Here is a 17,491-nt window from a genome sequence, read left to right on the forward strand (position 1 = left end):
GAGGCACCGAATTTGCCCTTGTTGGTAGAGAAACTGCAATTCTTGTCATAGTCATAGGAGATTTTCAAGCACAGGAAATAAATAAAATAATAAATAAGTTTATATAATGTGTGTTCAATACATATGCTAGTGTTAGACTTGAACCCCAATAAAGGATAAACTTAGGTGAAGCCCAGAAATCTAGACAGTACAAAAGCACATAGCAAGTAACTGTGCATGAAGCAGAAACGCAGTATCATTCCTACCTGCTTTGTCATGCATTGGAAAGGATGTGGTCTGCAAAACAATTCACACACTAGACAGAGAATTAAAATATTTTCTTTAAAAAGATCCCTCAATTTTTCTAAATGAAGCTGCAGAGTTATTTTTGGTAAAGGCTACCGAAATCTTTCTCACTCTCTTATTCCTCCCTTTAAAAATTTAAAAGCTATTTAGAATTAAACAAGCATGGAAAATTCCACGTGTGCAGATAATTGTACAAATTCTGTCAACGTTTAGGCTTGCTTCTCAAAGGAGAAAGATCTTTGCAGGCATTATTCCAGTTTAACCGTTTTTCTACCTGGCACCCAAAAACCTTAGTTTACCCTTTCCAAATTCATGTAACTTTTTCAAATTAGATTACCAACCCTCCCTTCCATGTTGTTATACCACCATTTTTTAATTGTTATTATACTTATTTTTAAGTCTTTGTGCTCAAGCCACAGCTTGTAGTATTACTATAATAAATATATCTGTGTCAGTGAGCATAAAGCCTCTGAACTGGTTTACCAAAGTTTTGTGTAGCATCTTTTGTACTGTTCCTTTTGATGCATTATTTATCAAGTTTAAAAGGCAAGCCGCTTTCACTTAAAAGTACACAAAATACTTGCTTCTTTACAAACGCTTCCCGTGCTGAACAAGCATCCTATTTTTGCGTTACGCATCCAATCCACTCAAACATATTCTCCCTTAGGTTTGTATACATACACATTATGTGAAGTCATGTACACAAACTCCTTTTACATTTGATGTGGATTTGGGCACAATGCGCCCAATTCAATAAAATCAGTCCATGCAGGCCATTCTTTCATGAAAGTAATATTTTTTCTATATACCACAGTATCTAATGTGACTTACGTGGGGTTTCATTTTTATTCAAGTTGTTGTACAACTGTTATGTCTGCCTCTTTGAACGTAAAAAGGAGAAAATAGTTTTGTTTCTTTTCTTATTAACTATCACCAGCACTTGGAATATGAACAGCTGTTTAGAGGGATGGTATTTTTAGCCTACAGAATAGAAATCAATAAATTGTGAAGGTATGTTCTCACTGACTTCTTTCTCAACTTTTTTCCTGGAGAAGGCCCCGTAATAATTAAGCAAACACACCTAGCAAAAAAAGGTTCCGCACACAGGAAGGTTTTTTTTTGACAATTTTTCTCAGAATTTCTTAAAGGGGACACAAAAATCTGCATAACCAGGATAAGAGAGTTTCAAACCCATGACATTATGAATAGCCATCACAGTCTGTTCTCCAACTGAAGAGCTTGTCAGATGGATGAAACATGAGATAGTAACCAACGGAAGGAAGACTGAGAGCCAAACAAAGCAAACCCAGAAAAGATATCAAAACCTGTGAACGTGGATCATATCCTGGAGAACTGTGGCATGACTCCTGAAGTTTTACTCTGTTTTCTAGTACATCCCACTTTATGCATAGGAATCCTACACATTTTAGTTCAGGCAGAGGGACCTTAGGGCATTTCCCTGCTTTCTCAACTTCATCTCCAGCTGTTTATCTCCCACAGAAAAAAAAAAAAAAAAAAAAAGCTAATTTTATAACAAAAACTGTCCAGAATTTGCCATTGAAATGAATCCAGTCAGCAAGTGTCAGTCAGATGTTATCAGCATCTCAAAACCCATCCTAAATTATTTTGAAATGCATGAAGTATCCCAAAATTAGAACTGCAATCATGATCCTTATAGTGGCTGTATAAAGTTACCCGCAGAAGTTCAGTCTATTGAGATTCAAGATATGTCTGCTACTACTCATCTGTACTGTGATGCATGAATCATCTGTTCATTTGGGTTTTAAAACATTTTAAAATTAAATAATTAACTACAGAGCTATGTGGATATGCAATAACAGTAAGTGTGATGGCTTTTGTGGTATCTACAACACGTATCGAAAAGTTTTATTAATGTAAAAGATTACCGTTAGCATGAGGAAGATGAATGCAGATATTCCTAGAATGAGGATTTCTTTATTCCCTTTGCTTTCTGCATGCAACTTGCGATAATACGGTCCTATGAGATAAGTCTTTATAACAAGACATATAAGAAAAACAGCAGCCAGAGAAAAGAGAATTTGGCCAATCAGTATCAGTATCCTCAGGATTTCCTTGAAAATGCTGGAAGAGAAGAACAAACAGAACATTTATTTCAGCTGCTCTCTTGCCTCTAAATGAGTTCCCCTTAAGTGAAAAGATCTAATTCCATGGATGTTCAAAGTTGAGTAGCTACAGTAAGATATTTCAATATATTAGCAAACAACGTGAATACTAAATCTGCTGAATTCCTGTCAATCTCTTTTATAGCACAGAATTTACTCTCATGCTGGTTCAAAAAGATTTTTGTTGATTCATTTTCACAGTAAACCATCAGAATCAGTAATTCTATCCCTCTGCCTTTGACAAAAAAAATCTTAGTAAATTAAGGTAATAAAGTTAAGTCTGAAGAAATTCACTTATTTTCAACAGTACTGAATTTTTCACTACAAATTTTAGTTTAAGAGTGGGCAGGACGAAGGCAGCTAGAACAGAAAGAATATCCTCGTACAACATGACAAATAGAAATAGTAAAGGGAACGTGGAGAACAAAGCCCTATTTTTCATAGAGCTGACATTAAAGGTAGTGCCCTCATGTCCATATTTGCGATCTATATACTAAATTGGAAGGGGGAGGGGAAGAGATTAATTTATTTTTTTTACCTGGAGTGTGTGCTCACTCCTGCTTGAATAAGTGTAGGCATAACAGCTATAAATAAACCAAGCTGCACATCCTGCATCACCAACATGCCAAGTAGTACGCTGCTGTAGTCAATATCTCCTGTACACCAACAAAGCAGTCATGGAAACATTTATCAGAATATATGAACGCTTGCAGAAATCTAGAAATGTCTTAATCAAATGAAAGCTATGCATAACTCTCCAGAGGGTGAGGTCAAAGTATTCTGGTTTTCTTTTGCTTCTCTCCGGCCCCCAGTAGCTAAATCAAAATATATATCAATAATATAAAGGAAATATTCATATGAAGCTTGACTTTGCTTTGCAGTTAAGCAAAAGTTACACATTTACTGAAACTTATAGTCTTCAAAATAACAGGCATATATAATGTAATAAGAGCCAGCATACATAAAACATACACTTTGAATTTATGCATTGTAGTAAGAATATTCTAGAGAGAGGGAAAAAAAAAACAAACACCTTAACACTGTATATATGAGAGAGGTTTAAGGGGAAGAACAGGTTGGCAAAATGTTTGAGTGGAAACATTTAGGAGCCTTTGGAGAAGTTAGTAACCTGGCACTTGAAAGTATTTATCTGAAGATCTGCTGTTTTTGCAAGACTACCTGAGCTGGTCTTAGTTTGCAGGAAAAGGGTGTGAATTACTTAAGTCAGCCTTTTTGCCCCAGTGACAGACTGGTAGTAATGGTCTAATGAAGTAGCCTCTTAAACAGCACAAGAATTCCAGAGCTCCAGTAAAGTTAGGTCTTTTGTTTCTCTTACAGTATTACTTAGTCCATTTCAATGAAATTTCGTTGTAGATGCATAAATACTTAAGTCATACATTGATTTAAAACATTAAGCATTTAAATCATACTTACCCTCTTTATCTCCTCTAACAGTACCTGCAAGAAATCTTGACACCAGTGGCGTGCTCGATAAAGACAAACAAGTGGAAATGAAGACGCTTTGCGTTGGTCTGATTTGGAGCAAGTGTCCCCATAACAAACCAAAGGCAATCATCAGAACGGTCATGTAGCAGGGTCCCTGCAAAGATATCTTCCATACCTTGGGAAGAAAACAAGTTCTTGTAATAAAGTCTGATACATGACAATGATTCTTCAGTGCAAATAAGCCATTAAAGGTGCACGATTAGGGGCTGCAGTGCTGGGCCACTGACATAACCAGCTCTCATCATACACATCCTGAAACTCTGAAGGTATTATGCCTAGTAGATAATATTCTGTGCCAGAACACTTACTACCTCATGAAAGCTCATTACGTAAATTCCCATAGCTCACAGACCAACAAGTTAAGGGTCAAAGGCCCATTGTGGGTTGAACTACATTAAAATCAAATGGAAAACCAGTTATTTGGTACGACTCCAAGGCAAAAAAAAAAAAAAAAAAAAGGCACAGTTAAGACCATCATAAATACCAGCAGCCCACTCCATACTAGTCCAACACACGATTGTGAATTTGCTTGCACACCAGTAACAGTCTGCATGCTAAGATTTAGGAACCTCTGACTTACTGACTTTTATCTTTGACTTTAGGTGAACTAAAAATAGCAGAGTGGCTGAATGTTCATAAACTTTAACACATTTCAGATAAAGCTTTTATAGTCTGATGAACTCACAACCATCAGTTTAGGAACAAATCATACAATGGAACTCTTTAAATAGATACAGCCTTCACATATTTTGCAGCAGTATTTTCCACTATTAAAATTCTAGCTTGTTTTTATGAGATTTTTTTTTTAATTAAGACCAAAAGAAACTTGTACCTTTTTGCTGAATCCTGATGGCCACAGCATCACAGCATGAATTATTCCAGATTGTGCTAACATACTTGCAGAATCAGTTTATTAGCTAGTACAGCATGTATCATCAATTCAGTATGCAGTACTTAACAAACTGATTTTTTATTTATTTTTTTTATTACAGGACTGGCAAACATCACTGGACACTCCATAACAGCAACTGCATGTTACTGCATGTTAAAATAAAGCAGAGATGGATTGCCATAAATTGTGTGAGATTTTTCTAGCAATCAAACTGTTTTACTAAAATGAAGAGGAATAGCAAAGTTTGTTGGAGACGCTGAATAAATAATGCATTCTATTCTTCCCAGAGAGCTAAAGACAAAAACACCATATTTGTCTTTTCAAAATTGTACAACATTACAATAGTATATTACAGAGAGCGTGTAAAAATCTGAAATAGAACTGGTAACTTGAACATTAGCAATTAAATTCTGCAATATAGAAGTATTATACAGAAATACCTTTCTTAATCTTTCAGGAGAAAATTCCAGACCAACTAGAAATAGAGTGAAGAATACACCAAACTCTCCCAATGTCTCCACCTGTACAATAGACTTTCAAAAAGATAAAATAAATGTTAGTGCATATCAGTCTACTCATAAAGCAAAATGTAGGTATACTCACAAAATAAACAGTTTATGTTTCCATAGGTAGTTCACTTGCTGGTCATATGACATCAGGAGTTCCCTCTGCATCTTTAGGATTCAGAACACCACCTAGCTATTACTAGATAGTTAGGTTGGGTAGGGCTGGTCACCCAAAAAGCACAGGTGCTTTGAGCTAGGGAAGCTTGCTTGCTTGTTGAAATTGAATAGGTTGCTTCATACATAAGCTATTAAACCCCCAAGGCTTCTGTTCCAGAAGTTACTTCTGGCTAGTTACTTTGTGGGTATACTGGTAGAATTATTCCAATGTACTGTAGCTGCTGTTCTACTCTCCATCCTATAGACTCCATGCATCCATCTCTCAGACAAGTATAATTGCCTGCCTTTCTACCTCAGAGAGAAGGATGCAACAGCAAGAAAAGTGGTTCCTTCTCAGAACAGGAAAAACACTTTTTTTCTATGCGTTTATAGTCCAGAGCAAAAGAGGACAGGGTCTACCATCAATCACAGAGAAGTGGAGATGGAAACTATCTTTCCCCAAGATCACAATCTGCCTGCCTCCAACTCATCTACTACATTCCACGTTTTTATGAAATGCAGAACAAAAAGAGAGAATACATACTAGACACCCAGTCAGTATGAACATTATACAGAGGAGTACTGCTTAATCACAGCTCCATAAGAAACAGGGAGCTCAGAAAGAAACCTTCCTAAAGAAGTCTCCCTCAGCTCTGTTCTGATCACATCATTTTCCTCAGAATAAGTCTCTGAAAATACACTGCTGTATCTTTCTAATGCCAGCCACACAAACTTGTTTCTTAATCTAAGTGGTCAAGTGGTCCAGACCTTCTCAACCCAACAGTTATGTACTACACAAAGGTTATTATTTGAACTCGGTTTTAGAAAAATACGATTTTGAAAGTGTATTTTTTAGCCTTCCTTTCTAATACAAGACTGAGAAAAATCCTACAATTTCTACTCCCTTCACTTTTGAGCACAATAATCAATTTCCACAAAAGCCCACGTCAGAGCAGAGGTTGCAAAGGTAGCAATTTCCAAGCAGCTACGTGGGTATTCACGTAACAGACACGTTTGACTTAACCTGACATTAACATTCAACCTTAACACTTGCTCTGTTTTGCCTGCTGGCCAAACAATCTGTTAATGCACACCAGAACACTAATGAAAACGTGCAGCTTCTGGCCAAACACAGCCCGCTGGTTCTCACTGAGCTAGTAATCAGCCTACACGTGACGGAGCTAAAAGGCTTCAAGAGAATTCAGGAATGCAGGCAGGGAAAAGAACCAGGGTTACTAGGAGGGATGAAAGAGCTACAGAGATGCAAAATAACTCTCTAGGAAGCCAAGCTATGCTACTCAGGAAACTACTTGTTTTAAACACTTCTTGCATGTTAACACTGACTTTTTGCAAGTTTCTGAGTATCTGATATTGCTTAAATGACTTGGCTCCCAAATGTAATGTTTTATGATTAACAGCAAACAAGCAAAACAAAACCAAACAATAAATAAACCAAACAAAATAAGCCTTTAGCTTTCATTTTCAACAATTCTTTTGTACCTTCATTACATGGGAGAAAAAAAAAAGTCCACGCTTGGGGATTTTATTTTATTTTCTAATATGTTTGCAGTTGGATATACCATTTTTTAAGATATTGTTAAACACGTCAGTAAATAATATCAGTCAAGAAGCAGCTTGCACACTTACCTTGATGCTATTTAATCCTGATGGTCCTAAGAGTACGCCACAGATGATATACCCAAACATGGTTGGCAATCCTATTGTTGTGCACAGCCAGCCACATGGCAAAGACAACATTCCTATCGTCACAATATCCTAATGTATACAATTTAAAAGTATGTTAACATAAAGGATACACAATTTTGTGGTGAAATTAAAGACTTATGATCCTTCAAAAGAGAAATGGCACTGTAAAATTAAATGCAGAATACTGCCTGTGAAAACAAAACACAACTTCAGTAAACTAACCTGAACACACTGTCATAGGTATAAGCACTACAGTTTTGTAGATGAAACACTCGAGGTACTAACCTTAAGTAATTAGTGCCTTGGGGACTTTTGATCAACTCATTAAATATCTTAAATATATAACAGGAAACATAACGGTTTCCTGAGGTCTCCTGGAGTGGTGGTGGGGGACTGACGCTTTACATGAAATGGTGAAAAAAACACTATGGTGAAACAGATACATTTTGTTTAAAAAGAGTTTCCCAATCCTGTTATTCTTCACGAAGCACAAATATAATAAGAACTGTCTCTGCATTTTTCAGCTTCCCTTTCCTTACCACAAGACATGAATAGATAAATTCTCTCTAGTGATAACACACAAGTGGCTTACCAGGCACAGCAGTAGCTTGCTTCACCCCTGTGCAGCCAGGCAGAAAGAATGCTGCCCCAAAGGTGCAACAAGTCACGTCAAATACAAACAGAGAGTATCCATATGGTATCACAATCAGTCTTGTGAAGACTGCGTTGGGATTAGGAACATATTGTCCAGATCACCAGCAGAAGGGGAAAATCATGAATGCTAGAGTAGCTTTAGAGGGAAAAGTGCTGAAACTGTATTCTACCCCATCAAGCAGTTCCAGCATGCAAACTGGGGGGAGTAAGTCTGATCAAAACAAATGGGAAGAGTGTATCTAAAAGGATTACCTTTATGAAATGATGATCAGCACGAGGAATGGTTGAATCTCTGGGCTTGGTAAGAATATACTGATTGTTCTGGGAATCAATAAGCATACTTAGACCCAAGTCATCCTCCACTTCTCTTTTTGAAGCATTTCTTTTGGAGTTGGCTTCATCTTCTTCCACCCTTAAAACCGCTTCAAAGTTAACACCTCTTACCTGTACGGAAAAGAAGGAAAACAATAATAAAGAAAAAGAAACGCAAACAAAAGACACGTGCATGTCTAGGAAGCTTATAGTAAAAAGGAAAAGACTATTAGCTGTTCTTGAAGTTGCTCCAGCGTTTGTTGACAGGGACTAAAAATACCAGTTCCTTCTTAGAAAAATCTTTTCAGCCTCTTTATCAAAACTGGATGTCTGAAACTGAAAACACTATAATTTACTTTTTATTTCAGACAATGAAGGGTTTTCCAGACCCACTTGCAAATGGAATAATGCCTCTTCAGCCATGTTGCTCAACTTAAAAAAAACATAAGGACAGGGTTTCAAAGATGCAAAATTCCAATTCAGGAATCTGAAACATATTCTGAAGTTTGCAAAATTATTTATAAATATATTGAAGTATATATAAGTATATATTTATAAGTATTTATAAGTATATCTAATTCAAACATCAGCTTTTTCAGGTGTCCAAATGAGAGATTGACAACTATTTTCCTTTTATATATTACGAAAGCTGCATTTTACTCACTTCCTGCCTGCAACCTGCCTCTTTATATCTATTCTGCCTTCACTTCCCTGAGCTCCCCACTTACCAGACTATTTTGCATTCCAGAATGAAGTCTCCATTGCCAAGTCTAGGAGACCAAACCACATTTTCATGTTTTCAGCTGATGAGAAAAGGCAAGAGCAGCTGCGCGCCACGTACATGCAAACTATTCTCACAGCATCAGAACAAAGAAGAAAGGCTTCCCTACAGTCAGCAAACAAGAACTGTTTCTAATCAGAATACACAATAGGTTCCCAATCCTACTGTTTTTCTGTCATCTTCACTCCTGACGCCCTTGATGCTACTACAAGGAAAACCAAAACAGAGCTTAGAGCATACTGTTGAATGCTGGCTCTATGAATTAAAACATACTTTACACTGATTTTCACATAGGAGTTATTTCACTGTTCAGTGCAGTACTTTGCCTAAAAACAAAAACTCTAATAAACCAACATCTGCTCTATTATTTTCTTGGGATTTTAAAGTTATGACATCAGTGATAACGTACAGCAGACAGAATTACCTTATGAAATACATCAGCACTGAGGCATCTACTTTGAAGATCTGGAATTCTAAATTCATACAGAGTTTGCTCTATGTTCCTTTGTACTTGGTAGCTTGTGTATCTGGCATCTAATCAAACCTCTCTGTATCAAAAGCAAAAATGTATCAAAGATCATATAAAAGTGATGCAGTCTATTTCAGAAACGGTATTAGGAATAGAGGGAAGATTAAGATAAACACTATTATGATTTTTTTTTTTAGTGTAATATATTCAGAAGTCATGTATTGTGTGGATATTATGGTGCATTTTTACTTTTACTAAAGAAAAGGGAACTGACAAAAGACGGACTATGCTCAGAGAGTGAGAGTAGATGGCACAGGTTCAGAGGTGCTTTTAAAAAACACTAAGCATCTGAGGACATAATAGAAGATAACAGTATTTGTGCACTTTTATGTAAAACACCCTTTCAGGGATTGTTGTTTGAAGAAATAAAATCCTGGGAAAAAAAATGTTTTCTCATTACATAGGGTAGCTCGTATTCTCTTTTTTTATTTGTCTCTATTACATTTCTCTATTTGATTGTATCTTTAATAAAATCCTTTGCATCCTTATCAGATTACTGATGATTGTATTAGAACTTTTTTTTTGCATTCCAGCTTAAGAGAAAATATTCTAGATACTCCTCACAAAGACAGAGATGCAAATAGTCCTCTAGGGTGAATTTCATTATTCCTTTTGTTTCATGAATCGAGATATAAGAAAAACTAAAGAGATACATTAGACAAGAAAGATGCATTGGGCATTTTTTGCCAATGAACAGGTATTGCAGATGAAATACCATTCCTGGCCTCTTTAATGTGCCGTTATACCCCAGCATAACAGAAGAGGGCACTCCAGCAAGATCTTCCCTACCCTCCCTTGGTCCTGCTAGGTAGGATTACCACTAGGTGTAATTGTACCTGTCTGGTGTAGGCAAAAAGCTACTTTTACTCTCTCTCAGGAGAGTACAATTACAAAAATGGCCTGGCCCTTTCCTGCAGAGCAGCTGTTTTTCCTCCGCAGCAGAATTCACAAACTACGCTTGCCTTAGAAGTTGAGCTGCAAATCAACAAAAACCTTTCAAGAGCAGAAGCCAAATAAAAATTTAAATCCATGCTTATAAAGAGGATCAACTCAGAGACAGCTTCTGAGAAAAATGCAATGGGACACTGGGATAATGTGATGAACTCCCGGCTCCAAATACACACAGCCTTACCTGAGGGACACTGTCCATCCTGCAACACAGAAACAATGAACGATGCAAATGGTGCTAAAAGCAGAGAAAGTGAGAAGCTGGAGAATGCAACACCACAAACACATTTCAAATCCTTACCTTGAAAAATACATCTTTTCCCAGATTGTGAAAACTAACTGCAAGGATTCTTGTTCTCCTATAGCTTTCTCAACAAAATGGAAGAGAAAAATAAAACTGGAGACTATACGTAACTCCGTATCTTGCAAAGTCTAAATACCACAGTCACAGAGTCCTGCAAAGTCTAAAAACCACCATCACGGATATGTCGTAACTCTCACGAGCTGTATCAGTGAGCTGGAATACACTTATCACTGAAAGTGGTAGCCGCAGGGAGCACTTTCAAACTAAAGCAGAGAAATCATTAGCAAAGAAAATAACGATCCCCGTTTGCTCGTTCCTAAAAAGCGACTATTTTACAGCTACTTCCATTCTCCTCTTGAAAGGGAAGCAAAAACAAATGTAGAGTCAAAGGGTGTTTTTTTTGTTTTTTTTTTTAAAGTTGTCACTAAAATTCTAAAAGCTATCTAATACAAGAGAAGTACCCATACAATGCAAATACTTAATGCAAAGCAAAAACTTAAAAATAAATGCGTATGAATGAAAAGACAATCCAAAACATCACTTACAGATTTGTTGTCATCAAAGGCGTGCTCTTCTATTTCTTCCTCCAATCTGTCAGCTGCCTTCCTGACGTCTTCAAGAATTTCATCGAGCATTGACAGGCTTTTGTTTTGATGCTGCATGTTCTTTAGGGCTTCAACCTGATGCTTTTCTGCTGCTAGGAGTTCGACATACTCCATTTCTTCCTGTTGAATTTTACAACACAGATAAAGTGCTGGCCAGGCCTTTGAGCAGCCAAACATTTAACATAAATGTATGCTTCTTTTGACACAGAGCATCTTACAAGGGGGATTGCAAAAGCAATACAGACATTGTATTGGTGTTTGAAGACTGTTTTCTCTTGTGCCAATCTCAATTGGAGGAAAGGGGGCAAGGAAAACAACAAAGCAAAATAAACAAACAACAAAACACTGATTCCCTTTCCTAATCCATTAAACAGCAGAGCTGCCTCAAGGTTACAGAAAATAGGAGAGGAATTACTCTGAGGAATTCTAGGAAACATTTCAGAGCCATGTAAAACTTAAATCTCAATGTTTTAGCAGGGAAGCGTAATAAACTTGAAAGCATTGCTTTACCAGCTACAAGCATCAAACAAACTGAAAGGTAAACACAAGGAATCTTAATTTTGTAAGCAATTTTACAAGCAGATTTACCAAGATGGGAAGAAGCCTGTTTTATCATTTCCACACTTGCTGTAATTTTTGAGAATTGCTACAAAAATAAAAATAAAAAAGCTGGGTAAGAGCACGGATGAGCAGCTAGGCCCCTCAGCAGTTAGCTGAGGTTCCTGTTTCTGCTTCCCTGGAAGCATTTTCCATCAGGTGCTGGGTCTGGCTGGGATGAAGTTAACTTTCCCAGCATTTTGGGGGGGATAAATATAAGATGCTTCAGCTTACATGCCTGCATTCCCTTGAAGATGCACAAACTGAGCGTGGACAATCATGAATGAGCGAGGGGAGGTGGGACAGCAGGCTTCTTCCTTTCAGGGAGGTTCAGGATGCCGTGAAGGTTTGGCCCAGATAGCCCCTACATCTGGTTTTCGAGAGAGCCAATATTATTACCAAGGGAAAAGAGAAACAGTCTGGGCAAAAACTACAAGCAACCTCTAGGTCAGACCGAATTGCCTGAAAACACAGGTTTCGACCTGAATGTTCAATGCTCTGCCATACTCAGCTGGAGATCAGATAGACATAGATCTATTTCCCTCCAGTTTTGGGCTTTGTCTGCCTACCCCCACACAAGCATCTTAGAGAGCCTGGGCATCTAAACTGATCCTAAACACCGATGTTGGAATAAGGAGGGTCCCCTCCTCCACACACATTTGGGGATGGACATTTTTCTGCTGAAAACCTCCGAGAACATGCATATAACTCCATCGATTCCTTGACGCCAAGACAGCAGTATGTTCAGAACAGCCTGTAACTGTGTTTAGCCTGGAGGTTTTTTGTTTGTTTTTTTTGAAATCCCGACAGTCTGATGAATGCTCCAGGTTGTGACAAAACCACAGAATCGCTGCCTCTCGTCTGCTGGCGTTTGGGATTACCATAGTTACACTGGCATGCTGAGAATTACCCAGCGCCTAAAATAACTGCAGTTGGGGAAAAAATGGAGCTATTAGCGTGTTTGGACCGATGTCAACTGCTTCGCTTCTTATGCAACACATAGGAAGGAGTCGCAGTCACTCTCCTACAGCCTGGAGGAAAGGAAAACATTTCCTATCTGTTGTTCTCTGCTTGCAGACATTGTCTCAGAGATGTTAAAAACACACCCAGGGAGAGCTGCGGGCTCTTTCCTCAGTCAACAGCTCAGAGCTCAGGACGGAGGTAATGAGGTTTAGTCCCTCCCCTCCAAACAGAAAGAGGTTTGGGGTGAAAGGGAGCTGATCAGTCCTTTCTGGCAGCTGGGACAAACTCTAAATTTACAAGAAGATCATTGAAACAACCTGGTTTTAGTTGTAAGTTCCCTTAATGAAGATGAAGCATTCGTAGCCTACAAAGTGGCACCTCTGTTTTGCCCAGTGCCACAGAAGTAGAGGGGACCAAGAGCAGTGTCCACGAGCAGGAGAAACTTTCTTGCTTGCCACAACAGCCTGCAACATGCTGGGCAAAAGTGCATCACAGTGCAAGCTCTGTTCTGCAGCTCAGGCTGGGATTTGAGGTATTTGATCACAAAGTGCTTACTAAGCAATGTTTTAAGCAAGGTTATACGGGTAAGGATTCTGTACTAAGCAGCAGACTTGAATGCCTAGAAATGTGAGCAAAATGAAGGCAAGACTAGTTAAGAATGCAGCATTGCCGTTCCTACTCTTTAATACAGGATGAAGAAAGCAAATTCAAATTCTTTACAGTGCTTGAGACTTATCTTTTCCACCAGGGAAATCTGAATTCCACCCAAGAAATCTGAAGCAGGTAAACTAGACAAGATTTTGTTGCTTTGTCTAGAACCTCCACATAGTTCCTCAAGCACGGCACATCTTCAGTATCTTCAGTATTTCCCCTCCATCAACAACTGCTATACCTTCCCCCTGCAGCAGACCCATCACACGCACACATATTCTGATATTAAAGACTTACAAATACTTCAGCTAAAAAGAAATAAAGTGAATGTATGAGTCCAGCATCCTCTGCAGTAATTGGTACTTTCCATTCAACCACTCTTTAAAAAATGGAGAGGATGTCTCACGAGTGCACCGAGAAAATAATCACGACAATAAAACCAAAGTGGAACAAAACCAGACCTAGTGCATGTCTTTTGAAGCAAGAACGAGTCCAAGAAAATTTATTCCGTGTAATATTCATCTCCCCATCATCTCCACCTTTATTTCACATTATAAAGCAACTTACAAGGTTAGAACAACAAACATTGTTTAGACAACCATGCACCTTGACAGCCTACACAACCCACCCCTGCAGAAGCTAGGCTCTGACAATCCAGCCTTTTTTCCACTGCTTGGACCGCTCAAGCCTGCATCCTACCTTCTACTGCCACCAGCCTTTCTTCCCAACCATTTCTGGCACACGTTTCTGGCACACAGCAGTCTCTTGCCATCATCACCTCCTAAGGTCTGCCCATCTTTCATGCAGATGCACTTTCTAGATTCTGCTCTCCCTGCTCACTATAGCCCAATAACATTTTTTTCCTTCCTTGGCTCCCTTCCACAAGGAGAGCCTCTTCCTGAAGAAAACAAAGAAAATTCTTAATGATTTTCTTCAGTGGTTGAGGGGTAGAGGCTAGGAAATGAACAATTTAACTACTGAGTCAGCTCAGCAACATTTTCTCTCCTTTGTAGGCTTTCAGTGGACACCCTGAGCACTACCAAGTTTGGGGCCAGACCGTGCAAGCCCCAACAGCTCTGCACCAGCATGGGAACCCAAACTTTCCCCAAAGTACTTCTGCTCTCCTGTTACTTATCCGTGCTTTTCTCAGCAAAGTTACCTCAGCCAGCTCTTTCCTGGAGGTGTTATTTTTCAAACCTGCACTTCTTCAGCTAGGAATTCTCCAGCAAGGTCAAAGAATCCTGTCATCAATGCTCTGCACGCCCGTTTTACCCACATCTATAGGAGTACAGGAAGTAAAGAAGTCGTTCTGCCTGATTTGCAGGTTTTCATTGAGCAATTCTCTTCAGAAGTGGAAAAAACATTTAGTATTTTGCCAATTTGTTGCCTTATTTCCACTCGCATAATGCCAGTCATTCACACAGTGCAGCTCTGTTAAGTTCACTGACTCACTTCTTGTCTTCCTCCTCGTCTGACATATTTGACGTGTGAGTATGCTTGGCTTTGTTTTGGTCTAACTATTGGCCGCCACTAAGCTTTAAGCTTTATTCCAGAATCACATACTCACAACTTTATTCAAAATCCACTTCAAAACTCCCAGCTGTATGTAGATCCACTTTTTTTCATTAGAACAGATTGAAACAGTATCATAATAAAATTAAAATAATATTCTAGGAACAAACACAGTGGGGGGAGGAACAAAAGGGAGAAGGCACTAACCTTAATTGCAGCTTCTCTCAAGGCTTCCAGTCTCTGCCTACTGCTTTCCTTCATATTTACAACGTCTTTATAATCCCCCTGTAGAGCTCTCTGGAGGCCATGGATTGCTTGAAAGACGGAGTTTTCACTTTCATTTAGCTCCTTTTGGAAGATTTCGAAGGTATGCACCTGAAAAAGTTTCTCCTCGTCTGACAGCCCCGCATCCTTCTCAACCGCCCTTATGGCACTTTTCAGTTTGTTGAGAACGACGTTCTTCTGGCGAAGAAGGCCGGACAGCTTTCTGCAGCTCTCCATCACCCACTGCTTTCGCTGGGTGATAACAGCTCCTTTCCCACGGTGCAGCTTTATCGCGTGCTTTACGACATCCTCATGGTCTGCAGCATTCGCCAGGTGGCCACAAAGCAGCGAAAGCAACGTCCACAGGGGAGTAAGCCCAGTCACCTTCATCCTTCGCTTTTTACTGCTGTTGGGGAGAAGCTGATCATCCACAGCCGCTCACGGCTTTCTGCTGCGTGGTTTCTGCATCCCCAGCACATACACCGTGCTGCAAGACAGTCCTAAGCAGTTATCAAACATCATCATGTTGAGTCATTGGATCAAACAAATTATAAAACAAACCGAAGGCTGCTTTCTGTGCCACGATCTTTAACAGAACACATATGGTCTCCTGCAGTCAAGAGTTATCAAAACCAAGCAACAGCCCAAAGTCATTGTCAGGTTTTATTCCCTCTGTTTTCTAAAGATGACCTTGTTTGAAGAACATCAAACGGAAGGCTTAGTCATATCACATGGCAGTCATCTGTGCTGCTTCCTAGAGGAGGGAAAAGCCATTAAAAATATCATGAGGCCGTAGGTTGGACTTCAACCTAGCACCAGAAGGCCTTCTTCCTTTATATCAGTAACCTCTTGTCGTTTTTGTATCGTAATTTTTTATCGTATTCACTTGTTATGGATAGGGTCTCAGAACTGGTGGTGTTGGCTCAGAGGTTGGACTAGGTGATCTTGGAGGTCTCTTCCAACCTGGATGACTCTGTGATTTATACAAAACTCAACAAAAAGAACCTTAATTGATAGAGATCACACTGTAGTTATGAGAGAAGCATTCCTGCAGGGAAAAACCAGAACTTGCTGGACTTGGTGCTACCAGCTTGGATCGGAGACCTCGACCTGAGAGGCTGCGTGGCCTGGGGGCATTCTGCTTGAGCACTAATTATTGATCCTCGTGATTTTAAATAGACTTACATTATAAAAGAGTTTGGTATTAAAAATAAAATCGGTATCTTTCCTAAGTTCCTTTCCCAGGAGCTACCCCACATCTCGGTGCAAGACCAGGGACATTTTTGTGGCACAAACCCACCCCCCCAAGGCTACACGCAATAAAACACCCCCCGAGACCCTGAATCAGCACCCTGAAGACACGCAACCCACGGGACATTTCGGTGTATCACCGAAGGAGCCTGTGTGAGCCCAAATTTCGCCCTTTAACCCCAACCCGGGGTTACCACTGGGGTCACTGCTGCCCGGTGGCAGGCTGGCAGCGGATCCGCTGTGCCCATATGGCAGCAGCGGTGGCAGGGAGGGGTACGAGGTGTCGGGACAACGTCAAGCACAGCTTTTGGGGTGCTCTGCTGGGTTTTGGGGTGCCCCAAAGCCCTGATCCGTGCCCGTGGGGGCGGGTTTGTCGGGCTCCTTGCAATGAATGAAAGGCGAGCCCATACATTTAGGTGCCGGGAGTTGACCACAGAGCAAGGTATAGGAACAGAGGAGCTAAAACATTTAAAATTAAGAAACGGAGGGGATCAATGAGGGGCTGCAGCGCGCCCACCCCGCGGATGGCGGCGCGTAAAGCACGAATATTTCGCGATTTCGGTAAAATCCCTGCGCTTTGGCCATTTCCAGCAGCCGGACCGCAGCGCTCCCCACCCCCCGGCGGGGATATAGAAGGATAATATAGAAGGATATGCATATATATCCTCCTGCCCCCCCCTCCCACAACCCCGAGCAGCGCCCCCCGCTTACCGCACCGCGCCCAGCCGGGCTCCGCACCCCGCACCCCGCACGGCGGCAGCGGGGCGAGGCCCCCGGGCGCCACCAGCCCCGCGGAGCCGCTGCGGCGCCTTTAAGCGCGCTGCCTCATGGGAGATGTAGTCCGGGCTGTGTGTCTCTCTGTGTGTGTATAAATAGAGGCGCGGCGGCGGGGGTCGCTCCTTTAGGCGGGCGGTGCGGCGCGGG

The 17,491-nt window shown here is 40.2% G+C and overlaps 1 protein-coding gene across 1 annotated transcript in view; it reads right to left on the minus strand.

Moving 5' to 3' along the window:
• Positions 1–17,417, minus strand: part of TMCO3 (transmembrane and coiled-coil domains 3) — a 29,946-nt gene extending 12,529 nt beyond the window's left edge. The window contains exons 1-9 of the mRNA XM_032203563.1: positions 17,279–17,417; positions 15,260–16,070; positions 11,270–11,449; positions 8,103–8,294; positions 7,137–7,265; positions 5,268–5,360; positions 3,864–4,050; positions 2,968–3,085; positions 2,193–2,388 (exon numbers count right to left, since the gene is read on the minus strand). Coding sequence (XP_032059454.1) covers positions 2,193–2,388; positions 2,968–3,085; positions 3,864–4,050; positions 5,268–5,360; positions 7,137–7,265; positions 8,103–8,294; positions 11,270–11,449; positions 15,260–15,706 — 1,542 coding nt within the window. The 5' untranslated portion in view covers positions 15,707–16,070; positions 17,279–17,417. The remainder of the gene's footprint in view (positions 1–2,192; positions 2,389–2,967; positions 3,086–3,863; positions 4,051–5,267; positions 5,361–7,136; positions 7,266–8,102; positions 8,295–11,269; positions 11,450–15,259; positions 16,071–17,278) is intronic.
• Between the last annotated feature and the right edge of the window lie 74 nt (positions 17,418–17,491).

This window comes from Aythya fuligula, chromosome 1 (genome assembly GCF_009819795.1).
Source record: "Aythya fuligula isolate bAytFul2 chromosome 1, bAytFul2.pri, whole genome shotgun sequence".
Lineage (NCBI taxonomy): Eukaryota > Metazoa > Chordata > Aves > Anseriformes > Anatidae > Aythya > Aythya fuligula.